Genomic DNA, 16383 nt, shown 5'->3' with positions numbered 1-16383 from the left:
GACCTTGACTGTGTGTTAGAGTATCTATGGAATTTAAAACCAAAACACACACACACACCCCCAAGGTCCAGGCACTACCTGCTAAATCAAAATCTCCAGGGTTGGAGCTCTGGAATACAGACCTTTTTGAAGTGCCACAGGAAACAGGCACCTTCCACCTATAAGTGCTGGGAGTGTAAATTGGTACAATCTCTGGAGATTAATTTGGCAGTAATTTCACTTCTAGGAATTTTTGCTATAGATACAGTCGTGCATGTGTGAAATGGCCTTTGTACAGGACTGTAGATTGTAGCATTATTGACAGTTGTCAAAGATTGGAAACAACTTGCAAGTGTATCAGGAGGGGATTGGTTAAATTAATTATATCCCTACAGTGGAACAATGCTTATTTGTTAAAAGTATTGAGGTAGCTCTCAATGTACAGTGATGTGATAGAATGACCTGTATGATATAGTAAGTGGGAAAAGAAATACGTCTTCTGTACTAAGAATGTTTCTGGAAGGATAAACAAAAAATGGGAAATGATTATTGTTTCTTGGGGAGAGAGACTAGGGGACTGGAGTCAGAGTAGGAAGGAGACAACTTTTAACTGTATACCTTTTGGTGTGCCTTTTGAATTTTGTGTCGTTTGCATATATGGTGTTACCCATTTTTTTACAAAAGAGAATTTTTAAATCTCTACAGTTGATTCTGATGTGTAGTTAAGATTGGGCCAGTGGTCTCTCCCTCCCCTCCCCACCGTCCTGGTGGTTTATCATTAATATTAATGATTTCTATTCCACATGTGGCCTGTAGACCTAGTAGCATGGCTATTACCTGAGAGGCTTATTAGAAAAGCACAGTCTCAGGTCCCATCCCAGACCTACTGAATTAGCATCTGCATTCTACTACAATTCCCCTGGTGATTCAGAAGGCACTTTTGAGTTTAAGGAACACCGTTTTAGGTGAACCACCTAAAGCAGTTTGTTTGCTTGCCACTCATCTTGACATGTACATTCCCACCTCTGTTCTTTAAATAATACTGTGTAACGATGCCACACACTTGTTAAGTATTTACTGTTTGTAAATCGAGGGCTTGTCCAGAACACTGTATAAATCTGTGTTCAGGTGCTTAATATTGAGTACTGCTCAGAGCAGCATTTTCCAAAGTGTGTACTGAACCAGGAACGTAGATTTTACGTTGTGCTAATGATATGTGTAAAAGGGTTCTCTGGTCAAATCAGTTTGGGAAACCTTGGGTTAAATAAAAGTGAACAGTTTTCTTCATTGCAGGACTGTTCAGAGATTTGACCAAGGAATCCTTTTTTTTTCTAGGACTATCTCTCAGGTCTTTTGGTCGGTGGAACACACTTTGAGAAATGCCTGGTTTAGAGGAAAGACCACCACTGGCTTTGGAATCCTTGGCAAGTTACCTAATTTCTCTGAGTATTAATTTTCCTAACCTTAAACTGGGGATAACAATACTTGCCTTGGTGGTGGTGTGAAGAATAAATGAGAGGTATATAAAAACAATCAGCTTAAAGCTTGGTACCTCGTAAGTGTACAAGTGGTAGTTGTTAATATTACACAGGATACTTGCCTTTTTGCCTTGTACTTAAGTTTATAGTTCATTTCATTGTTCCTTACTATCCTTATAAGAAAGTGAGGGAGGAGAAGGTGAAAGAATGAATTTTGATGAAATGTTAGTAGTAGCTTTTTTAAAAGGTATGGTGTTCAAAATAAAACTACTAAGTAATGTGGGAATAATTAGCAACATTAATTTTGCTCTTTGCTCTGTTAGATGAGTACTGAGATCAGAATAAACTGCCAGTTATATCAGCTGACTTTTTGTCCACTAAAAATAAGCAACAACAGAAGATATCAAACTTTCATCTTTACAACCTTGACATGTAATGTGGTATGTTATCAAACTGTTTTATTTTTCCTTTTTTCTAGTCAATAAATTGATTGCACAAGAAGGACCTTTCTTTCTGCAAATGCGAATAAAACATTTGTTGAAATCTAACTGCATCCCCCAGGCTACTGCTTTATCAAAACTATGTGCAGAATCTAAAGAAATTTCAAATGTGTCATCTTTTCAGCAAGCCTATATGACGTGCTTATGTTCCATTCTTCCTAATGAAGATGCTATTAAGGAGGTAAGTAAAGCAAATAACTGCTGTTGTCATTCACACTAACTATGAATTTAATAGATTTTAATAATTGTTGTATGCCAGGCTGAAATTCCCAAGACTCATTTTCTTTCAGGCTATGAAAAGTACCATTTTAATTGTATATTTAACTGTTCAACAGATTGGATATAAAGTTATGTCTTGTAGGTGGATTTGAAAAGTAGATAATTAAAGAATATGCAGATGAATGTTTATATATTTGGGTGATGGTTTGCTTTGAAATCTTTAAATAATGAAAGTTGCTTTTTCTTCTTAAACTAATGATTTCTCTCTGGGAAATGTGGAAATTATTAATACTGGTGTCAAGAGATAAACTAAAGAGAATGGCAGTTAACTTTATTTAAGTTAGTTTATATATTTAACTCTAAGCAGAAAGGTGTAGGACTTCAGAAGCCATGAATACATTTTGAACAATGATTAAGCAGACAAACAGGGTTTTTTTTTTTTAACCTGAATCATTGTTTTCCTTAGAAAAGTTGGAATTAGTTTTCTCTAAGAGTTTTTGATAAATTATACAGAGAAAATGAGGAATTCCAAGGCTATATTCCATCATCTACCTTTAATTCTCTTACCTGCCATTCAGGTCTTACATATAGATTCTCATTTTACCTTTACACTGAACTTTCTTATTAAATGTGGGAATCCCAAGGATCTGGTTCTATGCTATAGTAATTCTTAACCTTTTATGACAATTTCAGCTGTAAATATCTTACTCTCCAAATGAAACTCTCCACCTTTCCACTTCACTCCCTTTAATATTCAGACTCCACCAGGACCAACAGTCTATCAGTCTGATCAGCTTTTCACTCTCCTTACTCTGCTTTTCCATAGTCAATCATTATTAGCACTCCTTTGCATACACCCTCAGTTCCTCTGCTGGTCTCTCCCTTAATTGTACTTCTTTGACTAACCTGTATCCTCATTATCCCTTCATCTCCACCTGTTTTGTATCTTTACCTGCACCAGTGGGGCCAAACTTAGGTGGAGAATAACCTGGCAACTGATTTTACTTTAATTCAGTCACACTGTGTTTCTTGAGTTCATTCACTCTCCTACTCCCTTAGATTACTATTTCATGCTTTTTCCTTTTTCTTTAAACCTATACTACAATACCTTCTGTCCCATCTCTGTCTCCACTGATGAACTTTCTTCCTATTTCTCTGAGGAAACTGGGACAGTTGGAAGAGAATTTCCATGACATCTATTCACCTACCTGCATTTATGCATTTACACCTTCTCTTCTGTTACTAAGGATAAACTATATCTGTTTTCCCCTGCTAAGGCCAACAATCCCCTTGACTTCAGTATCAGATCCCGTCTGCACTTGCCCCCTCAAGTATAGTGCTGCAGCAGTTTTCCCTTTCTCTACTGCATTTATCAATTTCCCCCTCTGCTGTCACTATCTCACCAGCATTTATGCTGTTATTTCTTCCATTTTTAAAAGAGAAAGACTTCTTCCAGCTACCACCCCATTTCTCTCCTGCCCTTTCAGTGTAATTTCTTGAACCATCGTCTGAATTTACTGTTTAACATTTTTCTCCTTGAACGTATTCTAATATGGCATTGACTTGTGCCAGTCCACCACATCACTAAATCCACCTGCAAAAGTAGTTCTAAGAGGGAGGTTTATAACATCCTCAGGAAAGAAGAAAAATCTCAAATAAACAACCTAACCTTACACCTAAAGGAACTAAAACAAAACCCAACAAAACCCAAAGTTAGTAGTAGGGAAGAAATTGTAAAGAATCAGGGGAGAAATAAATGAGGGACTTCCCTGGTGGCATAGTAGTTAAGAATCTGCCTTCCAATGCAGGGGATGCAGGTTTGATCCCTGGTCAGGGATCTAGATCCCACATGCATGCCGCAACTAAGAGTTCATGTGCTGCAGCTAAGAAGCCCACGAGCTGAAACTGAGGAGCCCACCTGCAGCAACTAAGACCCGGCACAACCAAAATAAAAATAAATAAATAAATGAAATGGAGATTAAAAAAACAATAGAAAAGATCAGTGAAACTTTCAATGAGCTGGTTCTTTGGGGAAAAAAAACAAAATTGATAACTTGTAGCTAGACTCATCAAGAAAAAAAGAAGGCCCAAATCAGTAAATTCAGATATGGAAAAGAAGTCACAACTGACACCAGAGAAATACAAAAGATCATAAAAAATTACTACAGACAGCTATATGCCAATAAAATGGACAATCTGGAAAAAATGGACAAATTCCTAGAAATTTACCATCTCCCAAGACTGAACCAGGAAGAAATAGAAAACATGAACAGACTAATTACCAGTAATGAAATTGAATCAGTAATTTAAAAAACTCCTAACAAACAAAAGTCCAGGACCAGATGGCTTCACAGTTGAATTTACCAAACATTTAGAGAAGAGTTAACACCTATCCTTCTCAAACTGTTCCAAAAACTTGTAGAGGAAAGAATACTTCAAACTCATTACATGAGGCCAGCATCACCCTGATACTAAAATCAGATAAAGACAGCACAAAAAAAGAAAATTACAGGCTAATACCACTGATGAACATACATGTAAAAATTCCCAACAAAACATTAGCAAACTGAATTCAACAATACATTAAAAGTATCATGCACCATGATCAAGTGGGATTTATCCCAGGGATGCACATATGGTTCAGTATTCACAAATCAATCAGTGTGACACACCACATTAAATTGAAGAATAAAAATTATATGTTTATCTTAATAGATGCAGAAAAGGCTTTTGGCAGAATGCAACATCCATGTATGATAAAAACTCTAAAAAAGTGTGTATAGAGGGAACATACCTCAACATAACAAGGGCCATATCTGACAAGCCCACAGCTAACATCATACTCAGTGGTGGAAAGCTGAAAGCATTTCCTCTAAGATCACGAATGAGACAAGGATGTTCACTCTCACCACTTTTATTCAACATAGTATTGGAAGTTCTAGCCAAGGCAGTCAGACAAGAAAAAGAAATAAAAAGAATCCAAATTGGAAAGGAAGTAGCAAAACTGTCACTGTTTGCTGATGACATGATATTATATGTAGAAAATCCTAAAGACACCACCAAAAAACTAGAAGAGCTCATCAATGAGTTTGGTAAAGTTGCAGGATACAAAATCTGTTGCACTTCTCTACACTAACGTGAACTATCAGAGAAATTAAGAAAACAATCCCATTTACAATTGCATCAAAAAGAGTAAAGTACCTAGGAATAAATCTAACTATGGAAGAAAATACCTGTACTCCAAAAACTGTAAGATACCAGTGAAAGAAATTGAAGATGACACAAACAGGTGGAACGATATACTGTGTTCATGGATTGGAAGAATTAATATTGTTAAAATGACCATACCCAAGGCAATCTACAGATAAAGTGCAAACCCTATCAAATGCCAGTGGCACTTTTCATAGGACTAGAACAAAGAATTCTAACATCTGTATGGAAATATGAAAGATCCCGAGTAGCCAAACCAATCTTGAGAAAGAAGAACAAAGCTGGAGGTATCATGTTCCCTGACTTCAGACTATACTACAAAGCCACAGTAATCGAAACAGTGTGGTACTGGCACAAAAAAAGACACCTGAATCAATGGAGCAGAATAGAGAGCCCAGAAATTAACCCACACATATATGGTCAATTAATCTATGACAAAGGAGGCAAAAATATACAGTGGGGAAAAGGCAGCCTCTTCAGTAAATGATGTTGTGGCGCATGGGCTTAGTTGCTCCATGGCATGTGGGATCTTCCCAGACCAGGACTCGAACCCATGTCCCCTGCATTGGCAGTGGATTCTTAACCACTGCACCACCAGGGAAGCCCCATCAGGGAACTTTGAATTGAAACTACAATGAGGTATAACCTCACACCTGTCAGAATGGCTGTTATCAAAAAGACAACAAATAACAAGTGTTGGCGAGGATGTGGAGAAAAGGGAATGGTGGTGGGAATGTAAATTGGCACAGCCACTATGGAGTCAGTGTGGAGATTCCTCAAAAAAACTAAAAATAGAACTACCTTACGATCCAGCAGTTCTACTCCTGGGTATTTATCTGAAGAAAACCAAAACACTTATTAGAAAAGATATATGCACCTCTATGTTCATAGCAGCATTATTTACAGTAGCCAGGATGTGAAGCAGCCTAAGTTGATGAATGGATAAAGAAGATGTGATATATATATATATATATATCTCACATTGTGTGTGTATACATATATGCAATGGAATGTTACTCAGCCATAAAAAGGAATGAAATCTTGCCTTTTGCACCATGGATGGACCTAGAGGGTATTATGCTAAGTGAAATAAATCAGACAGAGAAAGACAAATACTGTATGATTTCATTTATATGTGAAGTCTAAATAAACAAAACAAGTGAACAAACTTAAAATAGAAACAGAGTTCTAGATGCAGAGAACAAACAGGTGTTTGCCAGAGGAGAGTGGGCAGGGAGGAGGAAAGAAATAGATGGGTGAGATTAAGAGGTACAAACTTCCAGTTGCAAAATATATGAGTCATGTGTATGAAATATATAGTATGGGGAATATAGTCAATAACCATGTAATATCTTTGTATAGTGACATAGCATAACTAGACTTATTGTGGTGATCAGTTTGAAATGTATAGAAGCATTGAATCACTGTGTTGTGAAACAGGAACTAACATACTGTTGTAGGTCAATTATACTTCAAAAGCAAACAATGTCATAGAAAAAGAGATCAGATTTGTGGTTACCAGAGGTGAGGAGTGGAGTGAAGGGGAGTTGGATGAAAGCAGTCAGAAAGTACAAACTTCTAGTTAATAAGTAAGTACCGGGATTGTAATGTACAACATGATAAATATAGTTAACACTGCTCTGTGTTACATATGAAAGTTGTTAAAAGAGTCAAGCCTAAGAGTTCCCATCACAAGAAAAAAGTTTTTTTTCTGTCTCTTTAATTTTGTGTCTGTACTAGATGATGGATGCTCACTAAACTTATTGTGATAATGGCCTCAAGATGTATGTAAGTCAAATCATTATGCTGTACACCTTAAACTTATACTGTGCTGTATGTCAATATTATCTCAATACAACTGGAAGAAAAAAATCCAATGATGACTTCCCAGTTTTCACCTTACTCCATCTGACTTATTAACTCTGTCTTTTAAACTTTTAACAGATTTTTCCACTTGTCTTCTAGGGTACTATACTCTGTTGGTTTTCTATCTACCTGGCTGATTGATCTTTCTCATTTCTACTTGCTCTTCCTCCTCCTCCCTCTGATGATTGAATGTTATATTACTCTAGGACTCTTTTTGTGTCCTCTCTTTTCTATTTACACGTATTCCCTTGGTGATCTCATTTAGGCTCACGGTCTTAAATGCCAATTATGGCCTGAATCCCAGATGTTTTATCTCCAGCTCAGTCCTCTCCTCTGAGCTCCAGACTCATATATTCAACTGCCTAATCACCATCTCGACTTGCATGGCTAATGGCATCTTAAACTTAACATGTCCATAACTAAGCTCCTGATATTCCTGGTATTAGGGCTTTGTTTTGTTTTTATGAGCTTTCCTCTAAATGAAGTCAATTGTAAAACAACTATACTCCAATAAAAATTAATTTTAAAAAAAGACAATAGTTAAGAAATAAAAATATAAGAATAAATATAAATGAAGTCAGTTGCCTTCCAACTATATTCTCATTGTTGGAGGGGGAGGAGGTGGGTAGAGAATAACCAGCTACCACTTTTTTGAGCTTTTACCATGTATTAGGCACTATGCTAAATGCTATGTATACACTGTCACATTTAGTTCTCACAACTCTTAGGTAGCTCCATTTTGGTAAGGAAGTGAGGCTCGGATTAAGTAATATGTTCATGGTTATAAAACTTAAAGTAGATAAGCTGAGATTCAAACCTGAGTTTGGTGTACTACCACTAATATTATATTAAAGATATAGGATGATAAATACTATTCTAGGTGGTGTATACCTAAGTGTCTGTATGTCATATGCTGTCTTAAGCATTGGAGATACAAAGATGAATCTAGAAGCCTTTGAACGGTGTACTTGCTTTCACTCTTGCCTTCTACATTTTATTTTTCCCCAAAGTAGCCAGAATAATCTCTAAAACGTAAATCAGGCCATGTCACTTCCTTGATCAGAACCACTCAATAGCTTTCTGTCTTGCTCAGAATAAATCCAGAAGTCTTTATATTCTGTGTGCCGTGGCCCCTGGCTACTTGTCTAACCATCTCTGACTATATCGCTTTTTTTTTTTTTTTTTTTTTTTTGGCGGTATGCGGGCCTCTCACTGTTGTGGCCTCTCCCATTGCAGAGCACAGGCTCCGGACGCGCAGGCTCAGCGGCCATGGCTCACGGGCCCAGCCGCTCCACGGCATGTGGGATCTTCCTGGACCGGGGCACGAACCCGTGTCCCCTGCATCAGCAGGCAGACTCTCAGCCACTGCACCACCGGGGAAGCCCTCTGACTATATCTTGTACAGCTTAATGCTCACTCCTCTCCAGCCCTCTTGTCTCTACTGTTTTTTGAACAAGCCAAACATATTCCTACCTTAGAGTTTTGCGTTAGATCACTCCCTGGAATGCCCTGCCACAAGATAGTTTGGATAGCTCATTCCCTTACATCATTCACAACTCTCCTTAATATTGCCATATCAGAGAGTCCTTCCTCACTGTCCCACCTAAAATAATACCCTATCTCCCCCTACTCAGTCTTGTTTTTCTTTAATAAATATCTCCTGTCAATTATTATAAATATATACAAATCCATCTAAAATGGCCCCCATCACTCTCTGCCTCCTTACCTACCTGTTTTTATTTATAGTACATACCACTATTTCTGGACATAATATTTGCTTATTCTCTGTTTCCCCCCACTAGATTGAAAACATTGTAAGGACAGAGACATAAGTTTGTCCATTGCTGTATCTCTACATCCTAGACAAATACGTAGCCACATAGTAGGGACTAAATATAAGCCTGTAAATTTATTTGTTTGCAATATTGGGAAGGGTAAGGAGATGGGAGACTGCTTACCTCTAATAACAGCTGCAATATCATGTGTTTGGGAAGCTTAACCAGAATAAGATGGAGTAATGGTTATTCTCAGCACCTGATATATGCCAAAAGAATTCAGAAGAAGCAAAAATGCTAGACCTTGGATTTGATTCCTCTCTCTCTCAACCTTTGTTTATTCAAAACCTATTTTGTTTTTAGCATTGTATTAAGCATTGGCAAATACATAAGGGTGTACATGGTCTAGTTTGGTTGCCAGAAACAGTAATAGGAAGATAAGTACTAAGCCATACGATAGTGCCTCTGAATTCTGTAGAAGTGTAGAGGTAGAGAATATCTTTGTGGACTGGCGTATAAGGCTTTATAAAAATTGATCCTTGAGTTGGACCTTGAAATAATGGTGGGGTTTGGGTGGGTAGAAAGAATGGTTTGGGGATAACTGACTGTGGTAGTAAAGGCACAGAAATGAATATGCACTTTGTAGGGAACCACTAGGGGACACCTTGCCTGGGGCAGAGAGTGGATGTTTAGGTCTTGTGAGAAATAAGACCTGTTGCATAGGGAAAAGTAAGGCCTTGGAAACTCTACTGCATTTGAACTTAGATTCAATGCAGTAGAAATTAGGAAGGTTTTGAAAATAGGAAGTGAAATGACTGAAACAGTGTTTTAGGAAGCATAGACAGAAAGAGTATATATTAGATTTAGGAGAAGAGATTGGAGTTAGCAAGAGGAGAAAGGATGGGACTTGCTGACAGGACAAAAATAAGGGATAATGTGCAGAGATCCCTTTATGAGACTCATAAGACCTGGGAGACTGGAAGAATGGGGTTGCTCTGCTACTGACAAGAATGGCAAAGAAGAAGGGGGTATGGGAGAACAGGGAGGATATGGGATGCTTTGTACAGGATCTTTCCTGGTTTATTAATAACAAATCAAGAAAACAGGATTTCTTCCTGAAGTTATAGAATTAATTCCTTTCAACAGATTTGTGGAGAATGCAAGGAACTGGGTTATTGGAAATGTGATCTGATTTACTGTGGTCTGTGGATCAAATCCACCCAGCTACTTGTTTTTGTAAATAAAGTTCTACTGGAACACAGTCACGCCTATTTGTTTATTGTTTATGACTGGTCTTGCTCTACTATGGCGGAGCTGAATAGCTGTAACCAAGACCATCTGGCCCGCAAAGTTGAAAATATTTTCTGTCTGGGTGTTTACAAAAAATGTTTGCTGACCTTTGCTATGCAAGATTCAGATTTCCTAGTGTATTAAAACCATTAAATATCATTTAGTCTAACCTTCCATGATTTACCAATGGTGAGACTGAGGCCAAGAGGTAATGTTTCCAAGGCCCTACCTTCATTAAGCTAATTATTAAGTCCAAGCCCATGCTAGAACACAGATCTCCTGGCTCCCTGGCCAGCTCTCTTTACACTGTACAGCTTACTTCTAGTTGGTAAACACTGATGAGTCATGTTCTAACAGGAAACATTTTGGTGGTATTTTCATTCCATTCATAGTTATACATTTATGTATAGGTGCAACTTAAAATATTTTTATAATGATTGGGATTCATTTGTTAAATATGTCAATGTGACAACATTGGGCACACATCATAAAATTATTTTAAAAGGAACACTGGTAACATCATAATTAGTCTCTTATCCAGCGATGCTTTCTTTTGCAAGTGAGAGCAGAATTAAAGAAATCTTTAAAAATTTGCTTTGGGAAAGGACGAGTGAATCACTAGATGTTCGTTAATTGGAGTTTAAAATCAGCACATGTTCTAAGGCAGCAAAGTTATACACAACATTTGCTATCTACTTCAGCTGAGTTCAGGAGAAGAGTCAAATTAACTTGAGTAACAACTGGGAATAAAAGTACTTATATTTTGGCACCTGTGGGTATCACAATAATGGGTGTGTGTAATAGGAAACCTCTGCTGGGGAAGATTTAGCCAAACACGTACAATTAAGATTAATTGATGGGGTCAGCTTGAAAGCCAGAATTCAGAACCCCAAATTTAGAACTCCACGGAATCCTCAAGTTCTAGGTTGTAAATACCTTATTTAGAATTGGATGAGATGACACTGTTATTCACTTTACATATGAAAGGATTTTTTAAAAAATATTTATTTATTCATTCATTTGGCTGCACCAGGTCTTAGCCATGGCACAGGCGATCTTTGTTGCCGCGCGAGGGATCTTTATTGTGGTGTGTGGGATCCCCAGCTGCAGTGTGCCAGCTCCTAGTTGCGGCATGTGGGATCTAGTTCCCTGACCAGGGATCGATCCCGGGCCCCCTGCATTGGGAGTGTGGAGTCTTTAACCACTGACCGCCAGGGAAGTCCCTACATATGAAAGGATTTTAAGGAAGGTTACAGACTTGGCCATGGCCTAGTGTCGCAAGTGGATGTTTCCTATGTGTATATTTTTTATTACTGAAAGAGGAAATCTTTGCAAAGGTCAAGTTTCCCACATATAGTATAAAGGATAATGATGTTTTAGACATGAAGCACTTCTCTTATTATGAAGAGCAAGAAATCTGTCTGCAGAGTTCTTGGCACAGATAAAGAAGTGGTTCATTTCAGTCTTGATCCCTGAATGAACTGCATCTTCAGTGTTTGATGTGGTTACAAGGCCTGCTTCTTCTCTTGATGAGGAAAGGAAAAGACAAACAGGACCCGATTTACTCACCAGTCTAACACTGTTGGGAATTGACACAGTCACTAGGTATATAAATGATAAACAGAGCAAAGACACTTAAACAGGACCCATTAGGAATCCAGTTTGGGAGTAGAAGAAACAGTAAACAACAGCATAGAGATTCCAGGTGTACCTTTTTTTTACATTTTTATTTATGTATTTATTTTTGGCTGTGTCGGGTCTTCGTTGCTACACGCGGGCTTCCTCTAGTTGCGGCGAAAGGGGGCTACTACTGTTTATTGCAGTGCACGGGCTTCTCATTGCGGTGGCTTCTCTTGTTGCAGAGCAAGGGCTCTAGGCCTGCAGGCTTCAGTAGTTGTGGTGCACAGGCTTAGTTGCTCCGCGGCATGCGGGATCTTACCAGACCAGAGCTCAAACCCGTGTCCCCTGCATTGGCAGGCGGATTCTTAATCAATGCACCACCAGGGAAGTCCCCAGATGTACCTTAAATAAGAACATTAAGATGGATCCTGAACAAGGAATAATAAAGTGTATAATTAAAATTAAAATCGATAATATTACTTTATGTATCCTTATGGTCATATGGTGAATGAGATGTACTTTCAGAAAATACACTAAAGGTAGAAGCCTTTATGAAGAAGTGGAAGATTTGCCTATTTAAATATTTTATCTCCGAAAGCAGAGTTCTTTTAAAAAGCTTTGAAGAGACATCTTCCTAAAACTTAGTATATATTTGGATCTCATCTCTGCTGTTACTTTCATGGGTTATGTGTGGGTGTTTTGGTTGATATATGATTATATTGGAGGGGTCATCATGGAGAGTTAGTCAGACACAGTCATTTTCAAGAATTCAGTAGGACAATTCAGGCTTCTCTCAGATACTCAGAGTCATAGGATTTAACTAGAAGCATCAGTGACCATTTATATCTTTAGGAAACATACAAGTGACCGCTCAATATCATAGTGTTGGTCTGTGGTATTGCTGCAGTTTAAAAGAAACTTGGTTTTTAGAAGCACAACCTTTTTTCCAGGTGATGTCTATGAACCTAACAGGGATGATTCTCTCCAAAGTAGACCCAGGGTTACATGAAATGGAGGCTTGCTAACTGACTCCACCCTTTCTCCTACTCAGGGATGCAAGTGAGAGAAATCTTATTATGTGGATAACTTCCACTTTGATTCCTTTTTGAAAAAACCATTTACCAGCTTGTTTTTTAAAATCCATTATTAGGAACAAATTATTTGCATTATACCCCGGAACTGATCAGGAAAATAATAGATTGAAAACCATAGTTCTAGAGAAAGATAAATGTTAAAATATTCCAGTAATGGCACTGGCCAGAATACTAGTTTACCTTGGTTAGCCTAAGCATAAAGATAACTTAAGAAGACAAATAAGCCATCTCTACCCACCTTCTCTTATGCCAGTTGGCTACCTGTCATACCATTGCTGTTTAATTCGCTGATTATTGTGAAAGCCTTCTAACTGCATCTGTTCTTGTCCCCAAAATTCATTCTCTGCAATAGCTGAGGTGATCTTTTTTCTTTTTTAAATGAAATTAGGCATTTTATTTTGAGATAATATTAGATTCGGATGTTATTGTAAGAAATAATGCAGTCATGCCTTCCAGTCATTTAATATATATTCACTGGAGACTGTGTTAGGCACTGGGAATACAGAGGTGAAAAGACACAAAGGAGAGCAACAGCAGACAGTATTCACACAATGTGAGGCTTGGGGAAAGGCCTGTGCTGGAAATTGAGTTCCAAGTTACCAGCATTTGAAACCAGAGAGTGGAGGGCATTAACTTTGTAGAACTCTGGAAATTAACTAAAGGCTTACCATAATCCTGGAAGTTTTATTCAAGAAAAACGCATGAATCTCAGAACAGTGAGCTTGGTGGCATTTTAACTTGCTCTACTTCTCATTTCCCTCTCCCTAGCTTCACAGTAACCTTGAAAACCAGCAGCCTAGCAGCCACCCGAGGAAGCAGAATGGTTTTGGAACTCTGCAAAAGCCCATCCCCACAGAATTGTCACTATTTGACCTACTTGGCAACTTTCTGAAAAGCTGTGTTCTCAGGATTTGTCTTTATTTGACTCAGAGCTCACTCTACCAAAAGTTCTGTCCCGGGGCATTTATCAAAAATAATGATTGGTAATTGTTTAACATGACAGTTGTCTGAGGAGGAATTACCAGTTGGGCTTAACAAGACTGACAAAAAAAATTAAAAAGAAAAACTGGGGTATAAGATGTCCATAGAGGACTTAGAAAACCTCTGATATATTCCTAGTACTCTGGCAGGTAACACAAATGTATAGTGCTGTATGTCTGTCAAGGAATGACCCGAGAAGGCTCTAATCCCTCACCTCTTGGTTACCTTGAGGCTTCACACAAGTAGGAAATGAAGGGCAGGTTAGAGCTTTAAACTGCCTTCTGAAATATTGAAAGGATTCCCCAACACACACACACATCTGCTTGGCAAAAGCAGAGAGACTTGCTTGTTCAAGGCATTTAAGCAACATATTCAGCATCTTGAATTAAGCTAACCAAGCAGACTGTAGTGGCCACACATGACAAAGAATACAGGCTTTACAGAATTATTCCAAAAAAGTCACTAAACAAACAGTAACAATAATAAACCCCAAAGAGGTGAAAGATTCTGATTTCCAGAGTTGCCACAATATATTATTTAAAATATCCACTTATCATTATAAAGAAATATGGTAGTCCATACACAGGGAAAAAGGCAGCCAACAGAAACTTAGGATGCCCAGGTGCTGGACTTGCTAGAAAAGGAACTTTAAATCAGTTGTTGCAAATACACTCAATTTGTGGTAGTTATGTTCTATATAGTCACTGCAAACACTGCATTAGCTTATATTGAATCCATTCCTCCTAGGGGAAATACAAGGTTAGGTTCCTGCAAGCCTCTCGTCACATATGATCAATACATAACCTTGTTTTATGTGTGCTTCCATTTAAAGATACCTTATTTAATTTATATTATTGATTTATTAACATTGAACTCATAGCCAACAGCAGTGTAACTCATGCCTGCATGAAACTTTTGCTGTACGCAGACCTCTCACCGTTGTGGCCTCTCCCGTTGCGGAGCACAGGCTCCAGATGCGCGGGCTCAGCGGCCATGGCTCACAGGCCCAGCTGCTCCGCGGCATGTGGGATCTTCCCAGACCGGGGCACAAACCCGTGTCCCCTGCATCAGCAGGTGGACTCCCAATCACTGTGCCACCAGGGAAGCCCCCTGAAACTTATTTAACACATGTATTTTCTCCATAAGGCACATCACAGTCTCTTGCACTTAGGAAATTAGGCAGCACTTTGGCACTACAACTAGGGGCTATTCTAAACAGTGAAATCACCAGTGAAAAATACAAAAACATTAAAGAGTGGCACTAAATAGAACATGAAAAAGATACTTGTTACAGTATGAGAACTGAAACAAAAAGGCAGAGCAACACCTTGTTTGACCTTAGCTGGGAACATGCTCAAGAGAGGATTCAAATTTTTTGCCATTATATGCATGTTCGTGAATGACTGTGATAGCACTGTGAGTATTGAACTTGGGGGTTAAAAATAAATTTCATCAAGTAGGCTAATTTATAAGTACAGAATCTGCAAATAATGAAGATTAACTGTATATTCAAAGAACTAAAGCAACTAAAGAAAAGTATGAGAAAAATGTCTCAAGACGTAGACAATAGCAGTAAAGAAATAGAAAAAAAGAACCAAATAGAGACTGCGGAGTGAAAAAGTACAATAATTGAAATTAATTCACTGAAGAGGCTCAATGTCAGATTTGAATTAGCAGAAGAAGGAATTAGCAAACTTAAGAGAAAGAAGTCAATCGAGATTACTCAATCTGAGGAACAGAAGAGCCCCAAAATACATGAGCTGGCAGCGTTGAAGGGGGAAATAGACGATTCAAATATAGTAGTTGGAGACTTTAATACCCCACTTTCAGTAGTGGATAAACCAACTAGACAACAAGGAAATGGAAGGCTTGAGCAGTACTATAAACCAACTAGACCTAGCAGACATTTATAGAATATCCAAGAGCAGCAGAATATACATTCTTCTCAAATGCACGTGGATCGTTCTCCAGCATAGACATATGTTAGGCCATAAAACAAACTTTGATAAATTTAAAAGGATTGAAATCATACAAAGTATGTTTTTTGGCCACAGTGGAATGAAATTAGAAATCAGTAGCAGAAGGAAATTTGGGAAAGTCACAGATCTGTGGAGATTAAACAACACCTCAAAATAAGCAGTTGATCAAAGAAAAAAAATGGGAAGTTAGAAAACACATTGGGATGAACGATGAAAACACAACATATTGAAATTTATCGGATGCAACTAAAGCAGCACTTAGGGGAAATTTACGGTTGTACAATGTCAATCTTAAAAAGAGAAGGATCTTGGGAGTTCCCTGGTGGCCTAGTGGTTAAGATTCTGGGCTTTTACTGCTGTGGCCCAGGTTCAATCCTTGGTCGGAGAACTAA

At 38.1% G+C, this 16383-nt stretch overlaps 1 protein-coding gene across 1 annotated transcript in view; it reads left to right on the top strand.

The window, feature by feature from the left end:
• The window catches only part of RLF (RLF zinc finger), a gene marked incomplete at its 5' end in the record, with an annotated part of 82965 nt that overhangs the window by 41334 nt on the left and 25248 nt on the right, over nt 1-16383 (top strand). Inside the window, one exon of the mRNA XM_082673238.1 lies at nt 1936-2138. Coding sequence (XP_082529364.1) covers nt 1936-2138 — 203 coding nt within the window. The remainder of the gene's footprint in view (nt 1-1935; nt 2139-16383) is intronic.

The sequence above is a fragment of the Grampus griseus genome (genome assembly GCF_964374135.1).
Source record: "Grampus griseus genome assembly, chromosome: 1".
NCBI classification, from domain to species: Eukaryota; Metazoa; Chordata; class Mammalia; order Artiodactyla; family Delphinidae; genus Grampus; species Grampus griseus.
This window is presented reverse-complemented; position numbering and strand designations above follow the sequence as displayed.